General features: G+C 38.9%; 1 protein-coding gene across 1 annotated transcript in view; it reads left to right on the top strand.

Annotated features, from left to right (window-relative positions):
- The window catches only part of SLC24A4 (solute carrier family 24 member 4), a 98,006-nt gene that overhangs the window by 42,131 nt on the left and 41,098 nt on the right, over positions 1 to 14,777 (top strand). The window contains exon 3 of the mRNA XM_061997764.1: positions 14,045 to 14,121. Coding sequence (XP_061853748.1) covers positions 14,045 to 14,121 — 77 coding nt within the window. The remainder of the gene's footprint in view (positions 1 to 14,044; positions 14,122 to 14,777) is intronic.

Raw genomic sequence — 14,777 nt, 5'->3', positions numbered from 1 at the left:
ATCTTTTATGATTGGACTGTGATGTCACTAAGTCAAGGTACCTTATTACCCTCTTTCTTTCCTTTTGCTAGTTTCATTTCTGAGGCCTTTGGCCTTTTACTCAGACTCATGTGCACTGCTCAAAGTAAGGATTATGTATCTTCTTTATATGAATTAGTAAGAGCTCCATTGCAACACATACTTACGGATTGGAATTCATGTGGATAAAGACAGTGTGAGAAGGAATGTAAATTTGGGTTGTGGAATTGTGGTAATGTTTTATCTTTTTGTCTTCCAGCAGTAGACTTTCCTGCTGTATGCCTGTATAGTGGATTCTGATTGCTTTTATTGTGGAGTAATTGCTGTGCTTTTAGGAAAAAAAGCCATAACAACCATTAAAAAAAAAAAAACATGAAAACCCAAATAAAGAACCCCCCAGTTTTCCTCCCTCAAATCTTAAGTGCCATTTGAGATGCTGCTAAATATGTGGAAGTCTCCAAATCTTTTAAGAAGCTGTTTTTCACTGAACAGTGGAGTTTAGGACTGAAAAGAGATAATTCTTGAAGTACTCCCGTAGTATCCACAACTCCTTACTGAATTTCAAGAGGAAGGAGGAAATGCTCCAAGGAGTATTGCCTGTGCAAATCTGTCATATGAAAAGCTAGTTATGTAGTAAATGGATCATGACATAGGAGCTGGAGGGTTAAGCCTTGTTTGCCTCTGAGGAAATTATGTGTTTGGAAAAGCAGTGGATATCATCTACCTTGACTTCAGCAAGGCTTTTGACACTGTCTCCCACAACATCCTCATCAGAAACCTCAGGCAGTGTGGGTTGGATGAGAGGACAGTGAGGTGGATCAAGAGCTGGCTGAATGACAGAGCCCAGAGAGTGGTGATCAGTGGCACAGAATCGAGTTGGAGGCCTGTGGCCAGTGGAGTTCCACAGGGATCGGTTCTGGGGCGTCTTGTTCAACATCTTTCTCAATAGCCTGGATGAGGGGACAGAGTGTACCCTCAGCAAGTTGACTGATGACACCAAACTGGGAGGACTGGCTGATTCCCCAGAAGGCTGTGCTGCCATTCAGCAGGATCTCGACCCGCTTGAGAGTTGGGCAGAGAGGAACCTCATGAGGTTCAACAAGGACAAGTGCAGAGTCCTGCATCTGGGAAGGAACAACCCCATGCACCAGTACAGGCTGGGGATTGATCTGCTGGGGAGCAGCTCTGCAGAGAGAGACCTGGGAGTCTTATTGATAATAAACTAAATATGAGCCAGCAAATTGTCCTCGTGGCCAAGAAGGCCAATGGTATCCTGGGATTCATCAAGAAGAGTGTGGCCAGCAGGTCGAGGGAGGTTCTTCTGCCCCTCTACTCTGCCCTGGTGAGGTCTCATCTGGAGTCCTGTGTCCAGTTCTGGGCTCCTCAGCTCAAGAGGGACAGGGAAGTGCTGGAGAGGGTCCAGCGCAGGGCCACCAAGATGATCAAGGGTATGGAAGATCTTTCATATGAGGAAAGGCTGCAGGAACTGGGGCTGTTTAGTCTGGAGGAAACTGAGGAGTGATCTTACTAACATTTACAAATATCTAAAGGATAGGTGTCAGGAGGTTGGGACATCCCTTTTTTCTATAGTAGCCAGCAACAGGACAAGGGGTAATGGGATGAAGCTGGAACACAAAAAGTTCCACTTAAATATAAGAAAAAACTATTTCACCGTGAGAGTGACGGAGCCCTGGCACAGGCTGCCCAGAGGGGTTGTGGAGTCTCCTTCCTCGGAGGTCTTCAAGACCTGCCTGGACGTGTTCCTATGCGACCTGATCTAGGTGAACCTACTTCTGTAGGGGGGTTGGACTAGATGATCTCTAAAGGTCCCTTCCAACCCCTACCGTTCTGTGATTCTATGAAAAGGTGAAGTTGCCTTTAGCCTATGGTATAAGAAGCACATTGACATCATTTTATATCATCAAGCAGAAACTGCATGGTGGAATGTGGTGGAATTTGGGACTTTGAGCTAAAGCATGCGAACTGAGGAGTAATGCTAGTAAACCTGTGTACTCTGAAAGTATAAACCCAGTCCTGTGAAATTGTGATGTTGTTTTAAAAGATAAACAAGTCCAGGTCTCTTTTGTGTTTGTCTTGTTGATTTTGTAAGTCTTTTAGGTTTTTAGGCTTGGGCCGCCTTGTGCGAACACTAAAGGCTAGAAGCAGATTTTTTGTTCTAAATGAAAGCTGGTGTTCTTAACATAATTGCATGATTTCAGGAGTATGGCTTCAGGGAAAGTAAAAAACAAATATCACATGGTTTACAATGAAGTAATGAGAATTGGCTACACTGTATGAGCATGGCTCACAGGGAGAAACCATTGTGCTTCTGTTTGTCCATATGAGAATGAATTTTTCAAAGCACCAAGGGGCAGCCGGAACAAAATAAATACTCAACGCCAAACCTGACTTCATTATAGATCCAGTGTTTTTTAACAGTGATTTTTTTGGAAAGCTTAACATACGCTACTTGAAACCACTTTTTAAAATTCATTTTACTGACAAAGTGAAAACAAAATGCAGAGAATTAATCATCTGATCTCAGCTTGTGGCATCAACAGCCTGATTTTTATAAGGGCCGGGTATGGTGTCTGTGGTGAGCTGAGTTCCTTAAAAATCTTGGTCTGTAGGTGCTGAACTCCTTTGGGAATTCTGGCCCCAGAATGGTCACCTAATGAGCAGCCATGAGGGCTTCCTCTGCCTTATTATTGTGTCTTGGTATTTCATCTGTTGCATCTTGATTGATGGAGCTATTTGAAGAAAGCACAAGAAAAGTTACTATTCGAAACTATTCTAAATTGGCAGAGGATGGAATGAATGAGTAGGTCTTTTTGCTGCAGCTTTACAGCATTTTCCTTCTATATTCAGAAAGAAAGACTTGTATGTAAAAAAAAAAAAGTTCAAACAATAACCATGCCTGACTTTATTTTATGCCTTTCTCTAGTCTCTGTAGGCCTGACTTAAAGTCTACCATTACTCTACTACCTTGTGCCCATTTGTTTCAAGAAAACATTTTGTTTAACTTAATCTGAGCCCTTTAGGAGATAATATTTGTAGTTCTTTCAGTGTTTCAACTTGAAGAGTAACACAGTTTTCCTGGATGGTTAAAATCCCCACTGGATTGAATATCAGAAAAACAGTAAAAATACATAAATATTGAATTTAATTTCCTTTTCTGTGCATTTGTGGAAAAAGAATGGCATGTTCCAATACAGCTGTTTTTAAATGAGACATACTGCTGCTATTGCTAAAATTGAAGGGATTCAAAAGCCTATTATTATGCATTAACAGTGCTGAAGGCACAATAGCACAGTTACATTTAAAGTGCAGTTCTGTTCTGAAGGATAGAAGCTCTGGCAGCTCTTGTGATTGCTTGTTTCTCCCTTCTCAGTGTTTTCTACGTGTAATCTGTTCAGTTTTCAGGTAACCTTTTAGCTTTTCTAGCTACCAGCAGTTCAAACTTAATGTGTGGTCACATTTTGCCAGTTGTTTTGCAGTTTGAATGTGGTTGTCACTTCTACTGAGCATGTTCCAGCCAGGAAACAGCCTTGTATTTATTGTTTCTTGAGGTCTGTCTCCAACAGGTACAAGGAGGTAGTAACAACTTATTTTATTCACTGAAGAAAAATTGGTGTTGTATAGAAAAATACTTTTATAGTCAGTTTGCAAGCAGAGATGTTCATTAAACAGTATCAGTGATATTTTCTAAGGAAAACTGTTATTTCCTGCCACTCCATCTATATGCATCCATAAAAGTGATCGTCTTGCATATTATCTCTGAAGGGCAGTTTTGATCCATTGTTACATGGCATCAATGGAATAATAATGCATCCCAGTTTTTAAATGGGTGACATCTGCCAAATGTATTCTTCAGATGTTCAGAGTGGAAGGAGACTTCAGACTTGGACGAGATACACTTTAACTGGTCCATCTTGGATGCATATTCAAGCAGCGCTGAAGAGATTCTTCCAGCTGTGAAACTCTTTAGTTAGGGAAGTCTGTCAGGGGCTGGTGGTTGTTGCTTATATACCTGCTGAAAGAGTCATTTTGAGAACAAATCAGGAGCTGGTGGGTCTAGTCTGATTGTCAATCTGTTCATTAGGCATAACACAGCAACAATGTATCAGGTCAACGTATATTCAGTAACAAAATTGGAGACTTACAACCCAACTTCTGTGAAAGTGTCCTTCTTTAGTGCCAAATGGGAGTATGTTGTTTCAAAGATAGTTACTAGTCCTCAGTGTCTTAAAATTATGTTACACTTCTCATAATCTTTTTGGTGGAGTGCAACAGCTTACCTGGTTGATTTTCAAAGTTCTGTGGTATTGAAATGAGACTATTGTTTCCCTTGGTGGTACAGCTCACTAATAGATTTGTAACAAAATTCCTTTGCAGATGTTATTGACATTACAGACAAATGGATACACTGCACAACTGGCATAAATACTTGCTCCATCCTTTAGTTCTGGAAGATATTTTAAAGTCTGACTAAGAGCAAAACAAAATCCCCAAACAAGACCTCATTGAGCTTGAGGTGGTAACACTAAGAACTTGGTGTGATGCTTGATTCTCAAGCCTCTTTGCAGCAGGGGGGCTTGCCCATGGCAAGTATAAATAACTGTCCTTTTTTATGTGAGTCACAGTATTGCTAGTTAATGCAGTCATTATCCCATTTCCAAAACACTTTCTTCTATTAGGTAGTGACCATGACATTGCTTTCTACCTGTATTTAAAGACAACACAGCCAAGTTGAGGCCAAAACAAGAGGCTGTTGGCCATAGAGACCATCAACTTTCATGAAGCAAAAAGAGGGGGAAAGGTAAAGGAGAGAGGGGAGACTGAATGTATGAAGCTTAAAGTGAGAAACCAGAAGGAAATCTGATGTAGAAGACACTAGTTTTTACTGGTTGCTAATATCTGGTTAATTCACAGAGCGATCTGTAGTGAAATTTAAACCCGTTCACATTTTTCCATGGTGATTATTCAATCCTAAGTGGAGAATGAGCCGTATTATTTCCTCTAAGCTCGAAAATGATATATCCAAATACACTGCACCAGTGCTGGACCTTGCCAGTATTCAAAATGCTTTGACAACCTTGGCTCAGAGTAGAGTAAACACAGCAGAGGCAGTATGAGATAGTAACTAAGAGAAAAGAGAAGGTAGAAAACGTTTTAGTGCCTGGTTAACAATCAGAGGTGTTAAATAAAACAGTTGATGTAATTGACTGGGGTTTTGAAGAATACACATGGTCTTTATGGAAAACCAGTACCATAATTGCAGAAGATGTTAGCAAGAGTTGAGAAATTCAGTGACTAGTCACTGAGACCAACAGTTTATTTCATGTAAATTCACACTGAAGTAAAATCTTTTAATGTAAGTTGTGCTGTACCAGGTCTTGGTAGTTTCACCTATGTTCAACACTAATTTAGAAACATTCATGTCCTCACTCTTAATTACTTTGAGTGGACTTCACAGTTTAACAGCTGTGTTGAAATCCTGGATTGTGACTGAGATGTTCTGTCTTCTGTGGAACTGCGACTTTGCAGTGTGAAGGTAGAGATAGAGCTGTATGAACGCATCAGGCAAGAGCTATCCATATGAGACAATAATATGAAATAACTGACTGTTGTCAGAAAGAAAACTCACCATGAGGTTCTTGATATCTAGCTTTTTAAAGGCTGATTCTAGACAATGTTGTTGACTGGAGGCAAGGGAGAAAAAAATCCACGATCCCAAACCTTGGAGTCCAGTTAGAGTTACCTTGAGGACATAACACCATTAACACAAAGCTCAGTACACATGAAATATTGCACTCTGATATGCTGATGCATCCCCATGTTGCAGTACTTGTGCATCCATGTGTCATCACCCACTCCAAAGGTCAGGAGGTGGGATTTCATTGTGCCTTTCAATTTTCTTTTTGTTGGCAGATAATTGTTAATGTATTTTTCTTTGATTAACGTTGCCTTACTGAGTGTAAATACTTTTTAAAAATAAAAGATAAAAGAAACTAAATTTAAGTCCAAGGTTTAATAGGTAATATTTAATAAGTAAATAAGTAAAGTAATGTTAATATAGTTTTTATTGTAGCTAATCCAGTCTAGTATAGATATTTTCATAGTACATAGAATCATAGAATGGGAGGGGTTGGAAGACACTTTTAGAGATCATCTGGTCCAACCCCCCTGCAGAAGCAGGTTTCATACTGATGAAAGGAACATTTTGAAGATCGTTTTATTAATACACCATCCATTACAATACATATATTAAATGGATTTAATAGTTTAGAGTCAGTTGTTCATAAGCTGTCACTTTACCTTTGCACAGCCCATCACATTTCGCAGTCTTTTGGTTGACCAATGTAAATTGAACTAATATTCAATAGAGATAAAATTTGCTGATAATTCTGCAGTTTATGAGGTGAAGGCTATGGATGAAGATGCTTACTGTGCCTCCTGCCATATGGTACTTCACCTAAATAGAAAGCTTGATCGTTGGCATCACTCAGCATTACACTCATGCACAAATGTCTCTCGAAGAACTTAGATGGTATTTCATATAATTTAACTGCACTTCATTTGGATGGTGTCTTGCTGTCCAGGTGGATAAAGATTTATCTTTAAAGGAACTTCCTTACGAAATGTTTCAAACGTACATTCTTTTCAGTTGCCCATTTGTGATTTCCTTTAACACTACTGGAACTGAGTATTTGAGGGAAAATTCACATGTCATCCTGCTACAGAAAACTGGAAACGGCTATCTCGTGGGAATGGGAGTGTAAAGCTTGATAAATCTTACATTTTTACATATGACATCTGGGATTATCAGTGAATTGTTCTTTTTTTATTTCTTTGGTCCTTGTAAGATTTTTAAGTTACCAGCTTTAATGTATAAAAGCCTTTGTTGAGTATAGCATTTTTCTCCACTGACGATTCAGAGTTAAAGGCATGTTAGGTTGTGGTGTTTGAAAGCATTATTTTGAAATTTGAGATTTACGTAATTTTTTTTTTCATGAATTTAGGTTTTCTGTAATTCCCTGGAAAATGTAACTTTAATGTACTATGAGACATTTATGTTTTTCTAATGACTTAAAATTTATTATCTAATTTCAGAAGTAGCATTAAAAAGGAAGGCTTTTGTATGAAACGTTCTATATACAAGTAAACTAGTTTCACTGTCATAATATGACCTCTGGGTTGACTTTGTTTCCAGTGTTAACGTTGGAATACATAACTAAAGTGAGCACTTTTTAATGAGCAAAAGTAAACCTGCCCTGCTTTTCTAAAGTAGAAAGTTGCTGTTGTAATACTGACAATGCACAGGTTATGCAAGAAGATCAGATGAGTGTATTATGCTGTTCCTCAAGACTACCTATGTGTCTGGTTGTACTGAGCTCACCACAGTAATTTCTGACTGTCACCACTTTAGCACCTGAGCTAACATGTGAAATGTGATGAGGACTGACCCTCTTAATGTTAGTGGTAAAGAGAATATGGGAGGAATTCCTTTCATTGCCATCCAGATACTTTCCTTCTGTAAAAATCTTCCCAATACATTGATTTTGAAGGATAATATGGACCAATGCCACAAATGTTTTGAAAGGAAGAGTGATCCTAATTCATATTTATCTATTCATTGCAGCTCAGCTCATATAGGACACCTGTATTCAGGGAGGTGTGGTTGGAAGAAGTGCTGGGGGTTTTTTGCTTTCTCTCAACTCTTCTAACATTATATTGTACAGAATTGTAAATTAGTGCAAGTTGCAGTACTGTGAAGATTGTTGCAAGTTTAACTCTTGGTGCACAAACTGTTGTGCACATGCATTTGCTCATTTCTGCACACAGTGAGGAGTTTGCTGTCACTGAGGCACAGATACATGTGCATGTACACAACATTAGGCCTTGGGAAGAAGGGGCTCTGCAACATGAAAAGACAATTGCACATAAGCAGAAATACACTAAAGTGGGGGAATGCCTAAAACTGCTTGCAGTGCTTAAACAAATGACACAAATTTAAAATATTCAAGCTGGCTTGTTAATATGATTATAGAGGGGATAAAACTGGAAATACGTAATTCTATCTTCCATCTGTTCGTCTTCCCCTTATACCTCTGTCATGGGTGAATCTGATGATAAACAACCCCTGAATGCCAAGGCAAAGGGGTAGCTATTGCAATCTGTAGATGTAACGTCCTGAAGGGACAGAGGAACACAAGCAGAGAAATAAGATGCAGGCATTCAAAGAAGAAGTGGGCTTCTGTATGCATCGTTTACCTGATTTCCTTCCTGCAAAGGCCCAGGGCAGATGATTCTGCTTGTCTTTTCAAACAGCTATAGCTCCCTTCTCCCTATAAGGAGAAATTTAAGAGTTGTAACAGGCTTGAATGCTTAGCAGGTATTAAGAGTTGGATTGTTTGTTGCATCTGAGTAAATCAACAGCTGATAAGGTGAAGAAATCACATGTCGAGGCAGGTTATAAAACCACAGATCCACGTGGTTATTGAGATGTCAGGCTTAGGAGATTTTGAAACGTAACTTCATTGGCAGACTGCCTGTCACAGTACGGATAGGGCACATGGGAACAATGCTCTGATAGTACCCAGAAGTAATCCTGTAAGAGCCTAAATCTGTGCAGGTGTCACTGGCGTGCCTGGGTTATCCCAGGCTGCTGAATACCAAATCTTGATTCCAGAGCCTTGTAGACATGTTAAGCTATACGGCTGCTATTACATTCAGTTCTGAGGCATCCTATTTGCATGTGGCTCTGTAGCTACAGACAGCTCAGACAGAGCTTTTTATCAAAGGTGAGTCATCCTTTCTGTCATGGCGCAATCAAGGATTTTTTGTTTCCATGACTCATAGAAGAAGGTGGTGGTGTCCCCTCCAGAAGTCTTGGCTGCATAAGCTACTTTTGTTTCCCCACTCATTTTGTGATTGGGGAGAGGGAACAAGCTGCAGAATGATGACAGCTCCAATATAGACTTGGCTTTTCTGGTGCCCTGCCTTCCCCCTCAGTAAATCTGTGCTTGATAAGAGAAGGTGCAGGAGCCATGGGTTTGCAACAGTACCAGCAGGATAAATATTTCTGTATTTCTAGCTGATTTTAAGGTGATTGGTGTATGTTCTCTCTTTTTTTCTTCTTTTTTTTTTTTTTTTTTTGGCAAAGGTTAGCCCCATTAGATGTACCACTCTTATTTCATCTTGTTCTCCCATCTGTTCTCTTTTTGGTAAAAACTGAGGAGATGTAGCTCCTACTCGGGTTGCCAGATAACTCTGTCTCCCATACATAAGAAAATATCTCTGTGTGAAATATAGTGGTGCCCTGCTGTGCACATATGTCTGATTGTACCACGAGTGCAGACTATGCTCTCTCAAGCTCTGTGATAAAATCTTATCCCCTCTGTCTGCTCATACAGATGAGGGAATGCCACTGACCCTCTGAGTTAAGTGGTATTGATTCCCAAGACTAAACTAGGGGCCAAAAAAAATCCAAACAGCTTTTTCTGAGCAACTAGGTTATCATAGCAGTAGGTAAGAAAAGCAAATCTTTGTTTAAAAATGTAAAATTACCTCTGTGAGGCAAGAAAATGCTTATTAAAAGTAGTTATTGATTATGAATACTACATCACCATGCTATATATGAAGCAAGATGGTTAGCAGTGAAGTTGATTTGCTTTTGATTTGGTAATCAGATGCCTGAGCTTGTTTCTGTCTTCTGGCTCTTACCTCTGACATCTTCTGGTCTTCTGATTTCCTATTTAATATTAACTTTGAATAAGTAAAGCTACATTAATAAGATTGTGATTTTTATTGATGTTTCTTGGAACTTCAGTTTCTACTGACATAATAGTTTTTAATGTTATACTGTGATATATTTTACAGTCAACTGAATGAGATTATCAGGTAGGCAATAGCTTCCCAGATGACACATCCATTTTGCCAAGTTATGGGATGGGGACATACTCCCCCTGCTATACAGGGGCGGTGATGGGGATGTTGCTCCTTGCACAAGCACCTGTGATGGGAGCTGCAAATCTTTGCATCATATTTTGTGAAAGGATGTACTCCATGTGCAGGATCACATTACTATTACTAGGTACTATTACTATTACTCTCTGCTGTCCTAGTGTATTACTGGAATATGTGTATTCTCACAGCCACAGCTTGAATGGAGGGGAGAGAGAACAAAAGGGGGGTGCAATCAGAAAAATAGTATACATGTCCTGAGTACATCCATAAGGGCATAATATTTTAGCCAGTGATGCAAGAACAACTATATTGTGTAATATGCCAGCAGCTGTAGCTCCGGGTCTTTTTTCCCAAAGGAGAAGCCTCCTTAACACTCTTTTAAAAATAATTTTAGTCAATATTAATTGTATCATTTTGCCCAGGCAGCAATGAAGCACCACAACAGTCTCTCGCTTGGTGCCCCCATTCACCCCCACCCTCCATAGAATGGCAGAGGCCCCAGCGAGATGGGAGGAAAAAAGATAACCAAAAATGTTGCGGACTGAGACAAGGGCAGGGAGGGCTCACTGCCAATTATGGTTCTGGGCAAAACAGACCACAGTACTTGACTTAGAGAGGAAAGTAGGAAAGTTTATTCTACTACCTACAAGAAACAGAATAGAATAAAAAGCAAAAACAGATGAGACAATTACAACCAGCACTTTAAGATCTCTCTCCCCCCCATCCCTCCTTTCTTCCCAGGCCCAGCTCACTGCTCCTGATATCTCTATCTTCTCCCCCCTCAGTGGCTCAGGGGAGTAGGGAATGGGGAATGCTGTCAGTCTCTCACAGATGGGCTCTGCCGCTTCTCTTTACTCAGATGAAGACGACTCCAGGCATTCTTCCCCTGCTCTGATATGTGGTCCCTTCCCCAGGACACAGTCCTTAATGAACTGCTCTGGTGTGGGTTGTTCCCTGTAGTTACAGATTCTGGTAATACAGGGTCCCTCACATGGGACACGGCCTCTTCTGGCCATAGTCACTGCCCCTGGCATAGGGTCTTTAATGAAGTGCAAACAAATCACTGCTTCACCAGTCTTCTCCACAGGATTCAGGAGAGTCTCTGCTCCAGCACACTTCCTTCTCACTGACCTTGGGGTCTGCATGGTTGTTTCTCTTCCAACTCCTTGCACCACCACCAGCAGGAAAAAGAAAACAGAACAGAGCAAGAAGGAACAGAAAGGAGCCTCCTCTTCTGGCTTCTTCTTAGAAAGAGATCATGGAGGTGCCTAATTGACTCAGTCCCAGAAGTGAGTCTGACTCAGAGCTGGAGAGATTTTTGAGCAACTTTTTACATTAGCCATCTTTACAGTCCTTCCCCATTACCAGAAATGGCTCCACACTAAACCATGACAGTTGTTAATGGGCAGGATTTATTTAAACCATGCTTTGAGTGCTCATTTTTTTCTTGCCATATTTTCTGTTACCATCTTAAAAGGTGTATCTGTAGATAAAAGCATTGCAGATTGCTGCATCTTGACCAGAAGTTTGTGAATTATTGTGTACTGTCTTCTAGTAAAAGAATGTCAGCACTAAATACACAGAATCTCAAAACGACAATGCAACCGGTTTTTCTCAACATGTATGTTTCCACTATCTTTTTCCTTGTTTGAGGGTAACAGTGATGAAAACCAAATAGAAAGGAAGATATTTATTCATGTATTTTGATTTTAAACTACTTGAATTTTTTTGGATCAATAGGCAATGTCTTTTGTTTATGGTGTGATTTGTATTTGTATAGCAATGCTGTTCCCTGTTTCTAAGGTCTCAAATCACAGCCCTAGAAAACTGTGGAGTTTTGTAGCAAGCCAGACACACTTTCTTAAAGCTAGTCCTGCTAAGTGCTGGTGTGCTGATGGTCATTAGGCCATCACAACTAAAGTACTCTGCATACCCTTAAATGGTATGTCATAGTGCAACGAGTGAACGGTTATTATTGTGCCATTGTGCAGATGCATTTGTTATTTATATCTACTGTTGCTTTCATTTTTCCTGGTGATCACAGGAGGACCAGGAATAGAACAGATACCTAGGAGCAGGAAATCGTATTCAGGAGTACCTGAGCAAAATTTAATATAGATTTATATATTTTTGTATTATTTTTGTGTGAGATTTAAATGAAAAGCTACACCTGTAGCTTGTGATAGCTGTATTCAACATATAAAGTGCTGATATCAGTTCCAGTCAGAATACAACAGTAAAAATAGACTTATTGAAAAGCCCAAGGAATTGCAGTCAGTCATTGTTGATGAACATTTATTTAATGTTAAATATTTATACACTGTTAGTAGTTTTTTAAAAAGCTATAGCGACTTTCAAATATTAGGTTGGGGACTTTATTTCATAAAATGGTGGTTGGCTTTTGGAAGGAAGATGTGATTTATGTATATAAGGTTTTAAACTCTGCGTGCTGCCAGTGTATTAAATAAAAATTAATGCATTTATGATAGTGGGCACCAAGAAATGAACAGAGCTATAGGAACTTCAGCTTTGTGTGGAGATGGTGTTCAAGTCTTTGTCAAGCTAGACATGCAACATGTGTAGTACATATGAGAAGAGGCATTTTTGTATTTGTGTCAATCTCAACGACTGAGGAGATAACAAGTCATTCAGGTCTTTGAAGCTAGATTATCCTCTCACTGAAGCTAAGATTTCAAGTGTGTTTGGTGTTTACAGGGAACTAAAATTTAAGATACTCTAAAAAGTGTAATCTTCAAGGAGTTACAGTGCAACATGTCCTGAAAGTAAGGCTAATTTAGAATTTAAAGCTTAGTAGCTAAAAAGGTCAACCATAACGTTTTTTGTTTCTATTTTTATGGTTGTTGTTTGCAGAATTATATTAAAAAATTGAGAAAATATGGCATTTAAAATGAAAATGGAACAGCATAAATACCATATGTTGTGCTCTTAAGCATTTCTTTAAATAGGAAGAGTTGAATATGGGGAAGATGATCATGTATTCCCTTCTATTTCTTTCCCCAAGTTCCAATAATTTATGGTTAGTTCGTAAGAACTTTCTGAAGCTTATCTTGTTTTCAACCTACATCTACAACTCCTTGGAGAAAGGAATATCTCCTTCTGAATAATAATTTAATGATGTCCGTGCATTTGGATTTCAATGGCTGAAGTAATTTTCACCCTTAAACTTCCCAGACTTCTGCCTGAGAAACTATAAATATCTATCCCTCCTTGTCAATCTGGATATTTTTATCTCATATATTTCTTCAGGGCTTTGATTTAGTTCCTATCTTTGTCTCCACCATCTGGAATCTTTTGCTTTGTTGCTTTTGTGTGGAACATAGGTCCTTTAACTGAGCTCCCTGTGACTTTGCTGTCACTCAAAAATAATCCCAAAACTCATGTCTCTGCAGGTTTCTTTCATCCACCTACCATTTCTGTTTCATTCTTTTGCCAGATTTAGATAGTGGACTTCCTGGAGAAAGCACTAGGAATCACTTCAATAACTGTGAATTAAATCTTTGTGATTTTGCAAGACCATAGAGACCTATAAAAGTTTATTGTTAAACTGATGGAAGGTTACAGCTGTTGGACAGTTTTTCAGGCAAGGCACACTTAAAGCCAGGAATATGATTTCAGTGTGAATTTTTGTGCCTGTGCCTATCACTTTGAAATTATATTCACAGGAGACATGGAGGAGATGGTAGTAAAAATAAAGTATTAAGAATGTCAAATTCTCAGTACATTGGAGGTTGATTTAAGTCACTGGAATGGTAATAATTAATAATACCTAAGTATCAGTTTTCTGTTTTTTTAATCTACAGAGCAGAAAAGAGATTATGAGGTGGCAAGTTATAATATAATAAATTGGAAGACACACCCATTTCTGGTCATATTAGTGATGGGCTTGACAGTGTTAGGTTAGTGGTTGGACTCGATCTTCAAGATCTTTTCCAACTAAAGTAATTCTATGAGTTCTACTGATGCATCCTTAGGTTTTTTGTCATTATTCATAGATGCTGTAAATTACTTTGTTTTAAAAAATATATTTTTCTTTCAGCCATTAATGAATTTCCTGAAGATATATTTACAAATAAAGAACGGCAGCAAGGAGGAGTTCTGCTTCATATCGTTGCTGTAAGTTTTCTGCTACCGTGTTTCTTTTTTGTTTTATTTGTCCTGTAAGATGTTAATCATCTTACTGAGCTTACTAAAATAGAACTCTGTATTATATCAACATGATTCAACTTAGATTTCAATGTTTCTAATATGTCTGTATGGGTACAAATACTCAAAAGGTAACATCTTAGGGACATGGTTTAGTGGTGGACTTGGCAGTGTTAGATTAACCATTTGACTCAATGATCCTAAGGGTCTTTTTCAACCTAAATGATTCTATTATTTGTTTAAGATAATGATGCAAGTCTGAATTTGCAGTGCCTGTGCATTCATTCTCTTGGAAATAAAGTTATGGCTGCACGGATCACAGATTTCTGTCTGTTTCATCTTGTATAAACGGGATTTAGGATTCTTTTGTTGATGTTATCAAGCATGACGTGGAAGATTCTTGATTCTTTTCTGTTGTGCCTCTATTGAAAAGATGTATTTGTAATTAAAAATCAAAGCAAAGCCCTGAAGAAATACAGAAAAATATCATGTGGACTTTTATGTTAGTGTAGAAAAATCAAGTGAAGTAAGGCCTAGGGACTCCAGTTTTACATTTCCAGAGAAAGTAAAGCAAAAATGAGTTGTCTTTGATGGACAGCAACAGGATTAGGCCCACTGCACAAGCA

The sequence above is a fragment of the Colius striatus genome, chromosome 6 (genome assembly GCF_028858725.1).
Source record: "Colius striatus isolate bColStr4 chromosome 6, bColStr4.1.hap1, whole genome shotgun sequence".
NCBI classification, from domain to species: Eukaryota; Metazoa; Chordata; class Aves; order Coliiformes; family Coliidae; genus Colius; species Colius striatus.
This window is presented reverse-complemented; position numbering and strand designations above follow the sequence as displayed.